This window comes from Meriones unguiculatus, chromosome 21 (genome assembly GCF_030254825.1).
Source record: "Meriones unguiculatus strain TT.TT164.6M chromosome 21, Bangor_MerUng_6.1, whole genome shotgun sequence".
Lineage (NCBI taxonomy): Eukaryota > Metazoa > Chordata > Mammalia > Rodentia > Muridae > Meriones > Meriones unguiculatus.
This window is the reverse complement of record NC_083368.1, coordinates 29,452,436-29,470,671: the sequence shown is the minus strand read 5'-3', so window position 1 is coordinate 29,470,671 and position 18,236 is coordinate 29,452,436. Positions and strand designations below refer to the sequence as shown.

At 42.7% G+C, this 18,236-nt stretch overlaps 1 protein-coding gene across 23 annotated transcripts in view; it reads right to left on the bottom strand.

The window, feature by feature from the left end:
- The window catches only part of Adam22 (ADAM metallopeptidase domain 22), a 229,000-nt gene extending 211,099 nt beyond the window's left edge, over nt 1–17,901 (bottom strand). For all 23 annotated transcript variants that reach the window (XM_060373788.1, XM_060373789.1, XM_060373791.1 and 20 more), the window contains exons 1-2: nt 17,530–17,901; nt 16,911–17,071 (exon numbers count right to left, since the gene is read on the bottom strand). In XM_060373788.1, the coding sequence (XP_060229771.1) occupies nt 16,911–17,071; nt 17,530–17,608 (240 nt within the window). In that variant the 5' untranslated portion in view covers nt 17,609–17,901. The remainder of the gene's footprint in view (nt 1–16,910; nt 17,072–17,529) is intronic.
- Between the last annotated feature and the right edge of the window lie 335 nt (nt 17,902–18,236).

The window sequence follows — 18,236 nt, the reverse complement described above, 5'->3', positions numbered from 1 at the left end:
CAATCTGCTGGAGACAACAGCAGAAATGGGACAGCTCCAAAGAACAGAATTAAGAATGCTGAGTTCTTCACATCAGAATTTATTTTGTCCCACTCTGTTTTGTCTTTTCCTCTGCTTGCTTGATTTCAGATACTAGAGATGTCTGAGAATTAAGCTCATTTACACTGAGTGGCTTAGCACCAGTATTTACAGAAAGAAAACTCAGTAATGTCACTGAACAAAAACTTTCCCCACATACCAATTCTACTATGTTTTCTTTAGGAAACAAATTTCCATGGGATTAGCCTTTGCTCACTCTTCTGTGGTTAGGAAACAAAGCTACATAACTGTGAGGACTTTTTGCACGCACACACACACACACACAAATAACCTTTAAAAGAACCAGGTTCCTTCTTTATTACATATCCAACTGTCCAAAAGTTTGTCATGAATGTAGTCAATAAATAATTCAAGAAAAATTTACACTGGAGAAAAAAAATCATTGCAGTAGTGTATCCTGGTCTACGTTGTCAATGATATTTCCAGAGTGTTTTTTATCTATAACCTTCCAACAATGAGCAAAAGTTTTCTTCCATGATACAAATGATAGAGCTCTAGAGACAGGAACTACTGAAAAACCACTATTTTTGCCTCCCAAATAGTGGGATGAACATTGGTAGGATAAACACAATAGTCATCTCAGTTACTCAGTTACCAAAGTAATGAAAAATGTATGTAAGTGTGTATATATGTGCGCATATATGTATGTGTGAGAGGAAAGAGAGAGATCAGAACATCAGACACTTACGGAAAGAACCATGCCTTAAAAGCATGAACTTATTGAACACAGCCTCAGGTAGAACACGGCAAAGAATTAGTACAATAAAGTATGACATGAATATACCCCTAATATATAATCGGTGGGTTTTCACATACTACCATCAAGCATCTCCAGGCTGCTTCGGAGAGCATTTCTTCACCATTAAATTAAAGGGAAAATGAAGAAGCTGTCTACCATATATGTCTGAAATAAAACAGAAATATCAGTAAGAAACCCCATTTTACATATCCTACATTACACATATCCGGTGTATAGTCTTTTCAAGGATTCTGACTTTAAAAATATCTGAATCTAAAAATATTAATGAAGCCAGACCTGGTGGTACATGCCTCAAATCTCAGCATGTGGGAGGCAGGAGAATGACGTTTGATGTCAGCCTGACTGTACAGTAAGTTCCAGGAAAGCCTGGGCTACAGTGTGAAACTCTGTCTCAAAACAAGCACAAAAACTTAAGTGAGTAAAGATGGTAATGAATACAACTTCACAGCCATGCTTTCAAAAAAAATCTAAGGAACAGCAAAATAATAAAGTTATTCCAGTGACTCTGGATAAATGAACTCCAGAACATAATTCTATTCACACTTCTATTATTTACTGAAGCAAGTTACTACTGGCCTCTACCACAGAGAAATCAAACCGGTCACTTAATCCTTAACACTAAACACTTTCCCTAGAAAAGTAGAATGAATTTTTATAATACTTGAGTCCCAATTCTCTCCTGAAGCAGGAAACACTAAGAAATAACTGTACATACAAGAAAACTCTGGTCTCCAGGTGGGGCACCTGGCGAGTGGGGGGTAGAGGCGCTGTTTCTAACATGGACTCTATTGCCTGCTTTCGGATCACTTCCCCCTGGGAGCACTGCCTTGTCTGACCTCAAGGGATGAAGATATGCTCATTCCTGATGTGACTTGATGTGCTGGGAAGAGCTGATACGGGGGGGGGGGGAGGATCCCCTTTTTCTAGGAGGGAAAGAGAAAGGAGAAAGGGAAGGAGAGGCACTGGGAGGAGAGGAGGGAGGGGCACCCTTGGGATGTAAAGTAAATAAACTGAAATTTTAAAAAAAGGAAGGAAACTCTACAAATCGATTCATATCTCGTAACGCTAGTATATGCATTCTTGTGTGCACGCGTACACAAATTATAGCAAAAAAAGTATGTAGCCAAGTACATACCTATATTTGAAAGGAGCAAATTCTGTAGCTTGTTGAATCTACAAAAATCAGTAAATAAAACAAATGGCTGATGCTCTGACTGAACGGAAGGTGAGAGCCTTCCTGACGGGCTTCTAGAACATGCTCGCAGTACCTACTAAACATGAACTCAGGGCCAAAGCTAGAGGTCCCATTAGCTCTGAAAGACCTCCTCCTCCAAGGGCACAAAGCCATAGTCCCCAAGATTTCTCATTAGCATCACGACCTCACTCCTGAATACAAAAAGGGAATGAAATTGTTGGTCTGACCATCCTCTGCTTCTGACATTAACTCAACTTGTAACAGAAACAATTTCATGGTCAAAGGTTGGTGAAACTTGGCCACCATCATGTCAGAAACAGAAAGTAGAACCGAATAAAATCATTGGGAGCCATGGCCTCATTAGGGCAGGATGGCGGAACTGCTGAGCCCAGAGCTGGAGTGGAGCCATTTTCTCCCTCTGCACAGATGGCAAGCTTTCACAAAACTGCACATACCCGGGGGTTGAGATAATGTTCGCTGTCTTTCCAGCATGTGATCCAGGTCTCTGTATGTTTAGTGTTTTGATACAAAGCTGAATGAACTCTGCTCCCTACTTCTTGCCTCTACTAGGGAGCAAATTAGAATAATTTTATGAGGACTCCATGCATATGGCATACTGAGTTAAAGAAAAAAATACTCCTACAGGAATCTTGATTCTTTTTTTCAAGGGAAAAAGCCAAGTTTGGTTTTATGATGGTTTACTTCTTGTTGCTCTAAGCAAATGAATGCTTTAACGTACCACAGAGGTCACCTGACATTTAATTTATAAAATGGCCCCCAAGGAGCAGTTATTCACCTCTCAAAACTGTGTAGGTAGTCTCTCTGTGCCTCTCCCACTGAGTTGCTCAGAAATTGCCTCCTGGCAAAGGCTCCTGACGCAAACACTCCACAGACCAGCACCCTCAGCAAACTGCCACTGCACCATCTCTGTCCTTCTCTGACCTTCCTGCAGGGCTCCACCATCTTCCTCACAAGGAGCAAGCCCGTAGGCAATGTGTGCCAAAGACACCATGAAAACCACAGTGGACTCTGAGGAAGACAAGGGCCTGCCCACAGACCTCCATTGTCTGGAAAGGCACGCTTCCGTTTATACAAGGCAGCACAGTTACTTTTAAACAACTGCTTGGCCCCAAGAGTTTCCCTCCTATACAATGACTAAGAAAATCTACAGTGGAACAGTGGTTAGAATTCCAGATTCTAGGGCCACATTTTCTGCTTAGATCTGAGCTGCCTAAAATGAAAGCTCTTGGGTGAGTTAGTTCAGCTTCCTAGGCCTTCAGGCTTTGTATTTATTAAATGGCAGCCTCTGAGAGGAGCCATAAATACCGGATAGGTGTTAAGTGTTAGGATGTATGGTATATTATTCTGCCATATGAGCACCAACAGATAGCCTATGTGAACAAAATTTCTTCTGAAATCAGTGCTCAGGCTAGTCTTGCTCCCCTTGTTGCTTCTACCTCACAATCCCTCTCAGCTCCGAGAGGTCCAACTCTTCAGTCTTCAACTTGCAACACGGTATCAAATGCCTCTGTTCCCCAAGAGCTTGTGTATGCACTCACTTGAAAACTCAACTCTGACAACTGCTGTAGGACAACCATTTTGAAGAAAAGTTGTCTTACACATTACAATTAGCCAAATGCAGGAAAGCGCTTCCTAGGACCACAGTAAATACTGCTTTTGTGTGAACTTCCGTTATTGGTTTGTTACTGAGTAGTCCTAAGCGATGCCACTGTCCTGGAGAGGACAGTTCCCACCAGCATATGCATCCTCCTTGTTCTCACTGAAATTTTCCCCATTCCCGTAACGTCTGCTGGTGAGTTCAGGAGTGACTCAACTGCATGATCTGTAATGCGCATTTCCTACAGGACAGGGGAGGAGGATGGAATAGGCAGCATCAAAGAGTTAAGGGACTCGTTGTTCCACTGTGAAAACTGACCGGCGAGTCTGTTTTATAAAGAATTTTTACGTTTATTCATTTTTGTGGTCATAGGGGTTGAATGCTGTGTCTTGTACACCCCGGACACACACTCTACCACTAACCTACGCCCCTGCTTAAGCTCTTTGGATAGTATTTCAGCTCCTATTCCAGTCTGTCCCAATGCTGAATCATCTTGCTTTCCCTCTTAGACAGCTAATGAAAGTGTCTTAATGCAATTTATGTCTGCTTCCTCCCTTTGTGAAACGGGATATGTTCAAAGGTGAGTTGGAAGCATCCTCCTCATCTTTCATGCACAGGGAAGAGTACCTGCTACTTCATACGCTCTTACAGCAAATTAGCCCTGAAAATATCCACAGACACAAACGGAGCTTACGCCATGCACGAAATAACCGTAAAATGTAAGTATATTTAAGAGCACAAATAAGTAATACATGCATGCAGAGGAGAACCCAGATGTACTGTATTATGGGACAAGAAGGGGACGGGGTTGTGTTCAGAAACCTTAGTGAACCTCTACCTGCTTTCCCTTGCTGAGATTATTCAGACTACAGAGCTGGCAAGTTAAAACCTTGTACAAAAAGGAACAAGACTTTACGTCTATTTCATACTTTCCAGTCTCCTCAGTTCCTAACTAGTCAAGGATAGAAGGGCGAAGAGAGAGAGCATGGGCCTGCGATTCTAGCGGCCCACCGCAGAGAGCAGGCGCTATAAGAAGGCGTGGTTAATGGCTCCCACATGGCTGACACACCAAGTGGACAAGGGCTAGAAGTGCACAGAAAGTAGGCCATGTCTCTCTTCAAGTGAAATGTGAGGCCAAGACCTGGCCCAAAGCCTCAGAGATGAAACACCCCACAACACCACACACACACACACACACACACCACTACCAACAGCACTAACAGTACTAGGCACATTTGGAGCTTTCTTCCGGAACACTTTCTGCCACGAACATATGATGCTGAAAGAAAAGCATACGAGCTTTTTCGAACCTAATTATTTCTTAAGGGAAATAACACAAACAATTAACTTTGGAATAACAGATTTTAGAAAGGATGTTTGTTGAAAACTGTTAGAAATCTGGGAACACATGGTTGATTGGTTAAGTGATGAAATATTTATTAAATATGAGAATCCACTGCAAGAAAATGGAACTGCTTCGACTAGGTTGAAGGCTGCATCCAACACCAGCCCAGAGTCTGTCGATAAGAACCTTTGCTGAGGGATGAAGTTCATACCAGCACACAGTAGCACCCACAAATAACCCTGTGATTAAAAACTGAGATGAGAGCAGAGCTGGAAAGATGGCTCAGAGGTTGAAAACACTGTCTGCTCTTTCAGAGGTCCTGAGGTCATTTCCCAGCAGTCACACGGTGGCTCACAACCATCTATACGGGGATCTAATGCCCTCTTGCAGGTGACCTGCAGATAGAGCAGTCACATATATATATATACACATATATATATATATAATAAATCTTAAAAAAAAAAACTGGAGAGCAAGCCAGGTGGTGGTGATGCATGCCTTTAATCCCAGCAATCAGAGAGGTAGAGGCAGGAGAATCATTGGGAGTTCAAGGCCAGCCTGGTCTACAAAGCAAGTCCAGGACAGTCAAAGCTACACAGAGAAACCCTGTCTCAAAATAAATAAATAAATAACACAAGCAAACAAACAAACAAAAACCTGGAAAGCCCCACCCCAAGAGGAATCCCACACACTGAAAATAACTACACCCTTACTAGAAGCTGTTTTAAAAAAACACACACACAAAAAAAAAATTATACATTTAAATAGGGAAATTTTACGATATACAAATTGTTACCCAACAAAGTTGTTATTAAAAAACAAACAAAACAATGAAAGAAAATGCCAGGGACTGGAGCAGAGTGTCTCAGTGGAGTGCCTGCCTTCTGTGCCTTTTGTCTAAGGTCACGCCCACCCTGATCAGTGCTACAATTTAGGTTTTCTCTGAAAAGAAAAAGGCTATGAAACAGAAACGGAACATGGAAAACAGAAGGCACCTACTGTATGTAGCAAGGTTATTGTTATATGACACACATTTTGCTTTGTGTGACATGCTCCTGATTCCACATGTCCACATAAAATCTCTTGTACAGATATTCATAGCATCACTACTCATAATGAAAGAATTTAACTAACATAAATTCATATCAAGACAATGAATAAAGAGCAGACTACTATTCAGCAATGAAAAAGAATGAGGTGCACAAGCTATCACATGGATCAGTGTTGAAAATGTTAAGCTAAGCGAATGAGGTAAAGTATACCTGAAGCATCTTGAACAGGTAAATCCATAGAAACAAAACTCTGTGGCAGCTCAGTCTCCAAGTGGGTTCCCTAGTAAGGGGAACAGGGACTGTCTCTAACATGAACTCAGTGGCTGGCTCTTTGATCACCTCCCCCTGATGGAGGAGCAGCCACAGAAGAGGACAATGCAGCCAGTCCTGATGAAACCTGATAGGCTAGGGTCAGATGGAAGGGGAGGAAGACCTGTCCTATCAGTGGACTGAAGGAGGGGCATGGAAGGAGATGAGGGAGGAAGACTGGCATTGGGAGGAGATAAGGGGAGCTACAGCTGGGATACAATGTGAATAAACTATAATAAATTAAAAAAAGAAAATAGAGGCCAGTGAGATGGCTCAGCAGGCAAAGGCACCTGCCACCAAACACTGATGATCTGAGTTTGATCCTGAGGACCGCACATGGTAGAAAGAGAAAACCAAATATTAAGAGTTGTTTTCTGGCACCATATGACCCCCACCTTCCCCCTCACACCCTGAATTATAAGAATGCAAGTATATGTGTGCACATATATATTTATAAGTAAAATGAGAATTCTTTTGTTTCTGAGATTATCAAGCATTACGTGATGTCATAAAGACAGCTAAGGAGTTTATTTCTTCAGAAGTGTGCCTGAAGCTCATCCTTTAATATGATATCTTCCCTGTACAAATCCAGGCCTTCTCCTCTACCTTAACCTCATTTTCAGATCCTCCACTCACAGTACACTATAAACACATGAAACTACTTAAAGCGTTGACCTCTATGGTTTCTTTTCCAGAACTAAATTAGCATGTGCAGCTCTTTGAGAAACAGGGAGATCTCCCAGCACACCATTTGGGTAACCACCTCGTCTACTTAAAAATTATCAAAACATCTTATATTAGCACGTACCATTAATACTAAAGTAAGGTAGGCCAGAATGGTAGTTCCCATTTGTAACCCTTGCACCTGAGAGGTAGAGACAAGAACGAGAGACTTAATAGTTCAAGGCTAGCCTGAGCTACATAGCAAGATCTCCAAAAAAAAAAGGAAAGGTAGGAGATGCAGTTAGATGGCTCAGAGGGAAAAGGTACCTGACTCCAAGCCTGGTAACCTGGGTCCTATCCCTGGGACCAACATAATGGAAGGACTGATACCCACAAGTTTTCCTCTGCCCTCCACACATTCACATGACACATGTTTGTACACACACACACACACACACACACACACACACTTATTCATTAAATAATTAAAATTTTTAAAGGTCTATATTATAGTTAATAAAGATTCAATTATATTACTAAATTTCATAATCAGCTTGTATCTTATACATATTGGAAGTACTTAATTATAAATGATTAATTAATGTTGAAGCACATAACTATTTAGTATTAAATAATACATTTTCATAAAATAAAGGTAAAGATTAGAAAGGATTAAACAAAATTATAAGACAAGAATTATCTGGGATTTAGTTCCAGGAAAAACAAGCAAACAAACAAACAAAAACCTAAGTATGGCCGTCTAAAATTGACGTTAAAAATTAAAGAATAACTATTTAGGGAACTCCTCACCTGAATACGTCACATGAACTCAAATCTATCAGAAATGCTATGTGACACTCTTGCCAAAGACACACACCCATGTCTCGAGGAAAATGCTGCTCCTGGCAGCAAGTGACAAAGTCTAGTGGACAAATTCAGCCACAAAGGTTAAGTAGCTTGGACTTATTTTTGCTAGGGGAGACGCGGGTAAGGCTGACATGAGTGATTGTGTCACGGTGATTAAAGTGGCCACAAGACAGCAAGACAGCTTTATGTGGTGGGTTGTCAGCAGGCTCACAGCGGTCCAAGTTCCTGCCACTTCCTCTACCATCCTGTCCCCTCAGCTCCACACTTGGACTTTTCTGATAAGCTCTGCCTTGGGGCCAAAGCAAGGACTGTGATTTCAGTTCTCAGGTCACTATGCAGGTACTCTGAGAACCAGGACACATTTCACGCAGTGCTCTGCTGGAGCAGCGAAAACACGTGTGGGAGAAGAAAGAAAGGGAGGAGAGGTTAGGCATAAATATGGGAGGAGGACCATGCTCCTCTCTGCCACTTCCCCGCTAAAAAATCTGAATTCCTTCTGGAAAGAATTTATAGCTGTGGGAAATAGCTCAAGACTGTATCAGTAACAGAAATGATCGCAGAATTCTTTTCTTCATATCTCTGAGACAGAAAGTTGACACAGACTAAAAATATTTACTGAGTCAGGCACGGTGCTGAGTGGCAGGCAGACAATGGTAAGTCTGAGTGACCAAGTCTGAGGTGAAGACTACAGTCAATCTCATGGAAACAACTTCGCACAGCTTTCAGTGTCTGGATCTGCTCCCAAAGCACACACATAAGCGCACATTAGTTTATGGGAAGCCCGAGGCAAGTTTGACTGTGAGGAACCTGTGCTATGCCTCGTCATTCCTTCACACTGACTATGCATCCTGCAGCAATGTGACACAGACAGGCTCGCTAACCTGCAGCAATGGATCCCTGCCCCGGTCCAAGACTGTCAATGTGTCATGCTCAGCCAGGATGGAGTAGGGACTGAGCACAGGAATCAGGGAGCCAGGAGAGCAAGAGCAACAAGAGTCGGGACAATGATGTTTGCGAAGGAGAGTTCCAGCACCGAGGAACAGAATGGATGCTTTGATGCGCACACAATGAAGAAGACGAATGAGAGCCAACTTAAGTGGAATCCGAGAAAAAAACGTGGCGGAGGAGGGGAGATCACACAAAACAGTATTGATCGGTGAGCAGTGAAATGAAGAGCTTGTTGAACTATAACGCAGTCCCAAAAACAAGTGAAGTCCAGCAGATGCCAACAGGGGTAGCGCCAACAGCAATGCGAGCAACCTGCCAGAGGCTGGTGTTTATTTCAGTTGCTGAGAGAAAGAGAGGTACTTGACAGAAAGAGGGGGGAGACAAAATACACTGAAGGTTACACGGAAGTATTTCCTATAATCGCAAGAAAAGAAAAAAGAAAGAAAAGCATTATGAGCCGAGGAGAGGCCCACAGAAATCTGAAAATACCAGCCGAGTCCTCCTAATGCATGGCACCCACAGTCCTTTGCTAGGTACTCGTTCCCGGCTGTCTCTCTTCAGCGCCGGGAAGGAATACAATTCAGCAGAGGTGCATGGATTTTCCCTATGCATTTAAACTAATTCTATGCATTTCAACCCACACAACTACCAACTTCAAGATTTCATCATCGGGACATTCGAACTCATTAATCAATGCTCTCAACTCTGTATCGTATTAAATTGCTTAAGGTATAAATTAATAGGCCTTCTCCTTCATTAACTATGAGAGAACATTGCCTGTGCTATTACCCAGAACTACAATTGCACAGTGCTCATCTTAAATCAGAAACTCAATTCCATGAGAATTCTTTCCATCTCAACGTCAGTGTTTTTGCCAGTTTTTCCCGGGTGGCTCCATGATAGTTGACAACATTTGCTCTCTACTGTGATTAAGAAGTCTTATCCCTAGTGGCTTACCAGTTAGAAATGGGCCTGCTTTAGTGGGCGCAATGAACATCCATGGACTTCCACTATGCTCTACCCAATCAATAACTGTCCAACTGAAAGGCATTTTTATGAGGCACTAAGCTAGAGAGAAAGCAATGATCTATTTATAGTTAAGCCAGAAAGAGAATCACAAATATAGTAAATGTTGGTTTTGGTCCAGAATCCAAACTTTTATCATCTTTGGTAATGTCTAAGTTTCTACCGGCGTCAGTAAAAACTCTTCTTAAGAAACAATGACTTTTCTGCAACAAGTTTCAAAGTACTAACTCCAGCAAGCCACGGGGAACCAAAATCTCCTTGAAAATAACTCCACAGGTGTGGCAAACAAGAAAAAATACTCAATGACCGTTTACCTTCTAACCTCGAGGTGACACAGACTCATTCACTGAACACTGAGTTCCCAAGGAGCACAGGCCATCCAAAATGAACCATTACTCACTGTATACAAATTAGGTATGATTTTTAGAGAATGAAAAGAGCACTTCATGAGTTAGGAAATTAATTTTTAACTAGGAGACAGCCACTGAACCCAAGCAAGGCCCAGTGCTCTAAGGCTCCATAAGCAGAGGCTGCTTAAGCCCTCTCCCATAACCCGAGAGGGCTTTAAACAGACCAACTAAGGCTAAAAAGAAACAGGAGAGAAAGGAGGGAGGAAAACAAAGAGGAAGGAAGAAGTAGGTAGGAGGTGGACAAGAGGAGAGGAAGGCAGGAGGAAAGAAAGGAAAAAGGAACGAGGGAGAAGAAGTTGCAGTTCTGGCTGAACCACAGATGGAGTCCTGACAGGGGAGCAGACGCACTCCCGGGGCACAAACCTGGCTGAACACAGGCTCCCGTTCTGACCTTAAAATCAAAGCTGAGGTTAGTCACTGAAAACCCCAAAGGCTGAGGCTAAGACTCCGAAGCCCAGCAGACTCTTCAAGGTGCCACGTGTAAGCTGAGCCAGGCGGGTACAGGGCCATTCTAGCAAAATGAGCCCAGTCTCTTCCTGACCCTTACTCAAAGTCTACACTCGCCCACGCTTGGATGATCCCAGGTCACCTTTCTAGCCAGCTGCCTTCCTTCCTATTCCTCCGGGCTACCCTACATTTATAAGGGCAGACTATGCCTAGGCTGGGCAGTCACTTATACCTGCTGACAATCCACAATTGTGTTTCTAGACAGAACCCTGGCAGGACACTCTAAATGCATCAAAAACACACTAGGGAATTCAAGGAAATCCGCAGACACATTATATGACGCTTCCTGCTGCTTAATCCAAGGAAAGAGAAACTGTGTAGAGGAAAGCTTTAGCAATCACAAGGAACATCAAACCATCTACCAGTCTAGCCCCAGTATGCTAATCTTGCCGGTGGAGGAGACTAGCCTACCTGTTGAAAAAAAAAAGAAAAAAAAAAGAAAAGAAAAACCCAACAACTAGCGATAAAGCAATGTGTACCAGACAGTGCCGAACTGAGAAGAGAGCCAATAAAACCGTCAGCCCTGAGTTCTACTGCCAGAGGTAGAAGAACATTATCAAACTACTTGTGGAGTGAGAGCTCTTCAGGCCTAGCTCCAGAAAACTATCATCCAGTTCTTGTCCTCACTGTTATCTAGTGATCTTCCCTCACAACAACAGAAATGGGAAAAAAAAAAAAAAAAAAAAAAGGCAGCTCTGTTAAGAGGTACAATGCACTAGAACATTTTTTTTTTTCTTAAAGGAGAAGAAATAGATTCATTTAACCTGCATGGCTCTAAAAACCTCTTAGACATAAACAATAGACAGATTCTGGGAGAAGAGGGATGACTAAATTCCGTCTCTCTCCAATTAGAACTGGTGGTATTTCTGGATCATGATACAGAATTTTTAATTTTATTTCCAAAATCCAGTTATATATAATAGCTTGTCTTGGAGAAAATAAAACAGATTTTTTTTTTCCTTAACAGGAACTAAAAGCAGGAGTAAAGGGCAGTGGAAGTCTAAAATCAGTTTGGATGTTAAGCATTTTTTAAATACATGTAATTTATAATTACATGTAAAATAATTACAAGTTATCCAGGGAGGAGATCGGTAAGGGTCAGGAAATTTAAAAAAAAAATAATGTTGGTATATTTTAACATAGATAAATAGAAATCCATGATAAAATAGTAGCATAAGCTTTGCAAAAGACTCCTTTGTTGATTTTAACATTTCCTTTCCGAATTATTTTCCCATTTCTACCCCTTTATTCCCTATATGACCATGGGAAAACTAATTCACTCTTCTACAAAGTGGGTATAATAGTATCTACCTCATCTTTAAAACCAATGAATATAAATTACTCATCACAGTGCTAAGGCTACATGGAACACATTTGAAAAAATGAATTCCTGTATTTTCAAGTTTCTCCAATCTTTCTTCTTTCTAGTACTTTTATTACCAAAATAAACACATACAACCAGATGTTCCAGAACTTACCATTTTGGTTATTATTTACCTGTTTTCCCTGAATGATTTGACATTTGGGACCCTTTGCTACTGGTACTATAGGGACACAAAAATACTCTGCACCTTTTCTTTTGATGGGGGAATATATAAATATAGACCTCTATTTAGCATTTAATATCCATGTCCTTATCACTCACCAACTTGACAATTCATCATGAAGCTATTAGACTTTGTAGAGGACAAGATGAGAAAAAGTAGATGTTTCGTTCACTGACAGCACATGCTTCTGACATGTTATATGCAGAAATGTAAAATCACTGAGTGGTTTTAAAATAAGTAACAGAATCGAGAGGTAACTATGCAACAAAATAATTTATCAGGTAACCCATTGCTGATGCTATCATAAATTTATGATGCTTATCTGGCAAAAAGAGCAATCGTTAATAAGCATATTCTAAAATAGCAATTAAAGGTTATCAATATCAAACCATCAGTAAAGCTCAGTAGATAGTATCTTACAGAAATTGGTGAAAAAAAATGTTTTATCTTACTATCCACAAACATGCAATTGTTTTAGCATAAATACTGTCCAGAAAGAAGGAAAAAGGCCTTAATATTTTGAATGTTCTAGGGCTACTTTCTAAGCTTGGAACAAGTTCATATTTGACCACCCTGAAGACAAGAAGGTCACCTACAATCAACCATGATCACTTTGACTACAATTTCTAGTACTTTATGGCATAAGCTACTATATGGGCAGATCCTTCCACTTACTGAATACAGTAAGTATTCAGTCCGCACCGAAATAACTCACTGTGCCATAAACAAAAATTTCACATTATGGACTTGTATCCATAAAATCTCCATTTCATACTAAACTACGAACATTCAAACAGAACCAAAATGAAATTTCTTCTAAAACAAAATCTTTCTGTTCCCTTTTATGGATGAAAACTGAAACAAGCCAACATTAATAGTAAAACGAGTTTGATACTCACCTAGTCGTTGTGAGCGTGAAAACGGAACCACTGAAGACTACACAGATGACTTGGTCAATTGCTTGAGCCTCCCAAGTGAGAGATCATTTCTGAACTAATTTAAATGGCCTATAAGGTCTCTTCCTTCTGGGGCTATTCAGTTTCACTGCATTATGTAAAAACTGAGTAATTTGTAACTTCCGGGAATGTGTTAAAGTCAGGTAATTAGGGCATCATTTTGCATTCAAATGATGTCATAAAATATCTAAACAGCACTCCAGCTGCCTGAGGGAGTTACAGTTACTTAACAGACTCTTAGAGACCCAGGGTTGATCTAGTGCTTTATAAATTCCTCTTGTCCAAAGAGTTCTCAGTACGTTTGGGAGCTTAGCTCCTGTGAAGTTTAATGATATTAACTGGCATTTATCAATGAATAAAAATGAATAATAAGCCTGCTCACTCTTAGGAATTATAACTATTCTTCAGTAACAATAGGACTTTACCATAGTATCATGAATTTAGCCGGCATGGCTAATCTTCCATGCCAACATGCTTACATGGCCCAAAGAGCCACGTCCCAACTCCTCTGAACACCAAGAACTTGCTGCAGCAGTTAGAAGCTACATTCTTTTCACACCAGTCCCCAAAATCTCATCTGCCGTTAACAAAGGCAAGTCCTGACTGCCATGTGCCTCTGGATTGGCTGTCCCTTCTGCTAGATATGCCCACCCCATCTCTGTAATGGGGGCAATTCTTTAACTCATCCTCAAAATACAGACCAGACAGCACCTCCCAAAAAAGCCTGACTGCTTGTGGGGTTAAGTGCTGGGCTTTCGCCGTTTGCACAGCAGTCTGAGATCAAGACTGAAGGCCAAAGAGTAATTGTTCATCTACTCATTCATTTTCCCAGGTATCTGTAAACCCCTTAAAAGCTACAAAGGTGTCTTTTATTTCTAAATCCCTGTGGCCTTGATCTATTTTAAAATGCTAAATAGCAAGAGTTCATGTGAATAAATTCCTTTTAATGAGTCAATAAATGAATCACACACACTCATGTATATGTGCCTTATGAGCTCTCTCACACACACAAATAAATCACACAGAAGTTATTTCTGAAGTACAAAGAAAATTGCTAATAATACCCATGGGTACCTACAATGCCAAAACTTCTGTTTACCAAATAATAATAATAATAACAAGCGCTACATGAAATCAACACATTTTCAGGTTAAATCACAGCTCTCTGGAAACCAGAACATAATGGACAAGAAAACCCCTTAGTTTCCTCGCTGTAGGGAAGGTTGGTTATATGTCTTTGAGAGTCTATCAGTTCTCTGTGGTGTCCTGCTGCAATTTAAGGATCCTGGTAAAGTACATTGACTCCCCAGGTGGAGCAGAGATCAAGATGTACTGTACCTTTAGAGGTACCGTTAGACACCAAGAACAATTTGCCATCATTATAAATAGCATTACTTGCACTTCTGACTTAAATTAATAATCCACCCACGCATGCTGCTTAATCTAAGTTCTGCCAAACAGTAACCTCACTGATCTCAGCTGTGAAGTTTACTTCTGAAGGGCCAATCAGATCTTCTGCCCCAAGCAGAAAGGCCTATATGAGCAAAATATCTCAGAAGGGGCATTCTAGGAACACTGCGTGAGAAAAAATAAATAAATAACAGCCTGTTTTTCACCAGCATAAAGAAGTACGTAGGTCAGCACTCAGGGAGGCAGAGGCAGGCGGATCTCTGTGAGTCTAAGGCCAGCCTGGTCTACAAAGAGCTTCCAGTATAGCCAAGGCTACCCAGAGAAATCCTTTCACAAAAAGAAACACACACCGTAAGGAAAGAAGTGGGTAGGCACTGAGGTCATGATCAGCATGAAGCAGGGACTCCAAGTTGCTGAGCTTGCAACTTCACCTTCCTCTTTCTGCATCTCCGCCTCTCTCAGTCCTTCCTTTTCTTTGCCACAAAGACTCTGGGACTTGTTTTACTGCACTGCTATGTCCGCAAAATCCTGCCCATGGAAAACTCTACATAGAACGAAAGAACTCATGTCTTCATAAATAAATTATGAGGAAAATAAAAAAATAAAGGCACATGTGGAGAAAGCCATACACTAAGAGACTTAAATAAACTAAGTATGCACTTTACTTCAGCTCTGGCTCAAAATGGAAAAAAAAAAAATATATATATATATATATATATATATAAACTATACATACACATATAAGCATATTTCTTGAAATAAGTAAAAGTATTTCTGAAAGAATCGTTGCTTTATAGTATCAAAAAATTATTTTTACCATGGCAATTCAGTGTTACATTTTTAAAATAACCCTTACCTTTCAGAGTTTCATTACTGATATATTAGTAAATAAAGTATCATTTGCTTCAAAATGATACAGAAAGGGTGAGAAAGCCAGTAGGAGACAGACAAAAGCAAGACAGACTGTAAGCTAGCAATCACTAAAGCTAGGATTCACCATATTCCTGTCTAGTTCCTGTGTGTCTGGATTGTTTCTTTGTTTGTTTCTTTGTTTGTTTCTTTCTGTCTGTCTTTCTTTAGGCAGAGGCTGCAGGAACGATGTTAACTAACTGAAAAATAAGACACATGTTCTCTTCTGTAGTTTTTCCATGGAAATTAGTCAAAATGAAATAGAGAAATAGGCAGCTAGCTGCCAACCATTAATTCAAATAATAAATCCTTCATTAAGAGCTGGACGTATTGGGTTTTCTACTGCAATAATCTAACTTCAATGGATACTACAAGTAACCCTGAATTTCTACCTGCGTCAACAAAATTTAATGGAGCCAATTATTTGGCTGCAAATATAGACTTAACTTTTTCCAGTCTTTACATACCTCATGTGAATACTGAGTACATGATTACATTACAGTTATGTTAGTGTTGAACATAGGTATGATGTGAAAATTCCCAGCTTATCTTTATTTCAGTAAAGTTTACAAAAAATTTCAACTACGTAAGCTTCAGATGTACTTGCAGATGAAGGAACTGTCAGGTTGATCCACGCTCACATAAAAACACTTCCATGGTCCCAAAAAATATTTGCTAGAATTAGACAGTATACCTTCAATCATATCTATAGATGTTTTGATACTGATCGCAGACACAGCAATAAACAATACAACCCTAATTACAACAGTAAGGGGGGAAAAAAGGTGCGGAGGACTCATTTGAGGAAGTTAGGAGTGAACGGGCATACCTCTGGTGTTCAAAATCTAAGTGAGCAGGAAATTCTGCAATGTACTTTATTTTAGTTTGGTTTCTTAGGGTTGCCTACATGTCTTCGCTTCTTCCTACAATACTTATCTTGGGTTGCAACGGCCGCCGTCTCTCGGAGTTAAAACAACAAAGATGATGATGCGTATCCTGCCCAGATACAATCTCCTACCCCATACAATCTTTGCTTGACTAAGGAGATGAGGTCTCTACCTGTCACTCAGGTTACTGGGCTACTAGGAGCGGCCAACGCCAGCCACCCACCACTCTGCAAAACCTTGGGCCTGCGCTTCTTCTGCTTCCCCTTTCCTCTGTCTCCTTTTCTCCTCCTTTTTGCACAGGGAGCGTCGTACACCCGGTACACCTCGTCTCCAGGGCAACCCTAAGCAAAAGCGAGGTCGCTTGGCTGTGCCGAGGACCACCTCCCGCACCCCGCCGCTCACCTGCCGGCCGCCAGGGTCGCCCCGCACCCGCGTGTTGAGCTGGTCGTGCTGAGTTTCGTCCTCGCCGCCCGAGCGGTAGATGAGGCGCAGTGGCACGATGCTCTGGCGCTCCAGGAAGCGGTTTTCGTCCCCCCTCTCCAGTTCCCTCAGTGAGGCGTCTCCTTGCAGGCAGGCAGGAGGGAAGGAGGGAGTGAAGACAAACGGTAAAAATAATAATAATAATGACCCTAACCCACAGTCCTCCATCGTGCGGTCCTACATCTCCTAAGAAAATTCCCCTGTCTCCTCCCTCCAGGACCCCATCTGGGAAGGACGCAGAGACACCAGCTGGCCCTGGACCAGCTCATCCGAGAGCATCTCCGGGCCCAGAAGCAGTCACCCATTCTCCTGAAGGCGACTCTTCTTCGGGGAGAGAAATAAAAACGCATTTGACCCCAGATTGCTGAGGCATCCTTGAGCCCCCTCCACACACACGTGTGCATTTGCTCCTCTCTTACCACCCTTCAAGATATAAAAATAAAAATAGAAAAACCCGCGCACCGTGAAATCGCGGAGGCGGCTTTTCGGGGGGCCTCGGGGCTCCAGCGAATCCGGGATGCCCGGGTAGCTGCGAACTTACCTGCCTGACCGCAGCGCGCCAGGGGCCAGGTCACCAAGACGCAGAGCATCCAGAAGGACGCGGCCGCCGCTGCATGCATGGTGCCCCGGGCTCGGGCTCGGGCTCGGGCTCCGGCTCCCGGCCGCCCCTTCCCAGCCCGCGCCGCTGCCGCAGCCGCAGCCGCCGCCGCCTCAGTGCTGCATTGTGCCCGGCGGGCGCTTCGGTGGCGGGGGCAGCGAGCGAGTGCCGCATCGGGCGCCGGGCAGTAGCTAAGTGGCTCCTAGCGCCTCCCACCTCATCCCCCAGGCGGAGGCCGGGGCGGGCGGCCAGCGCGGCGGGGCGCGGAGCCGGGTGCGCAGCGGGCCCCGTGCACTTGCCACCCCCCGCCCCGCGCGCGCCGCACCCCGGCCGCGCGCCCCGGAGGAGCTGGGAAATGTAGTTCCCGCCCCGCATCGAGCTGGTCTCCACAGCGACACGACCGTGGCCACCCGGACACTGCAGACCTGCACGGTTGCGGCACCCCGAAGTCGTCCCTCCCCCACCCCCAGCCTCTGCGCGGAGCCGCACTGTCGCTCACCGGTTAGTAGTGCTTGTGTTACCGAGCGACCATCAAGCCACAGATACGGACTGAGAGCCTACTACGTGCCGGGTGCTTATAACGGTAAAGGACCTGGGTGTGAGTCACCGCTCTCAGATTGTTTTGGTAAGAATTTGAGCTAGGTGGCTTT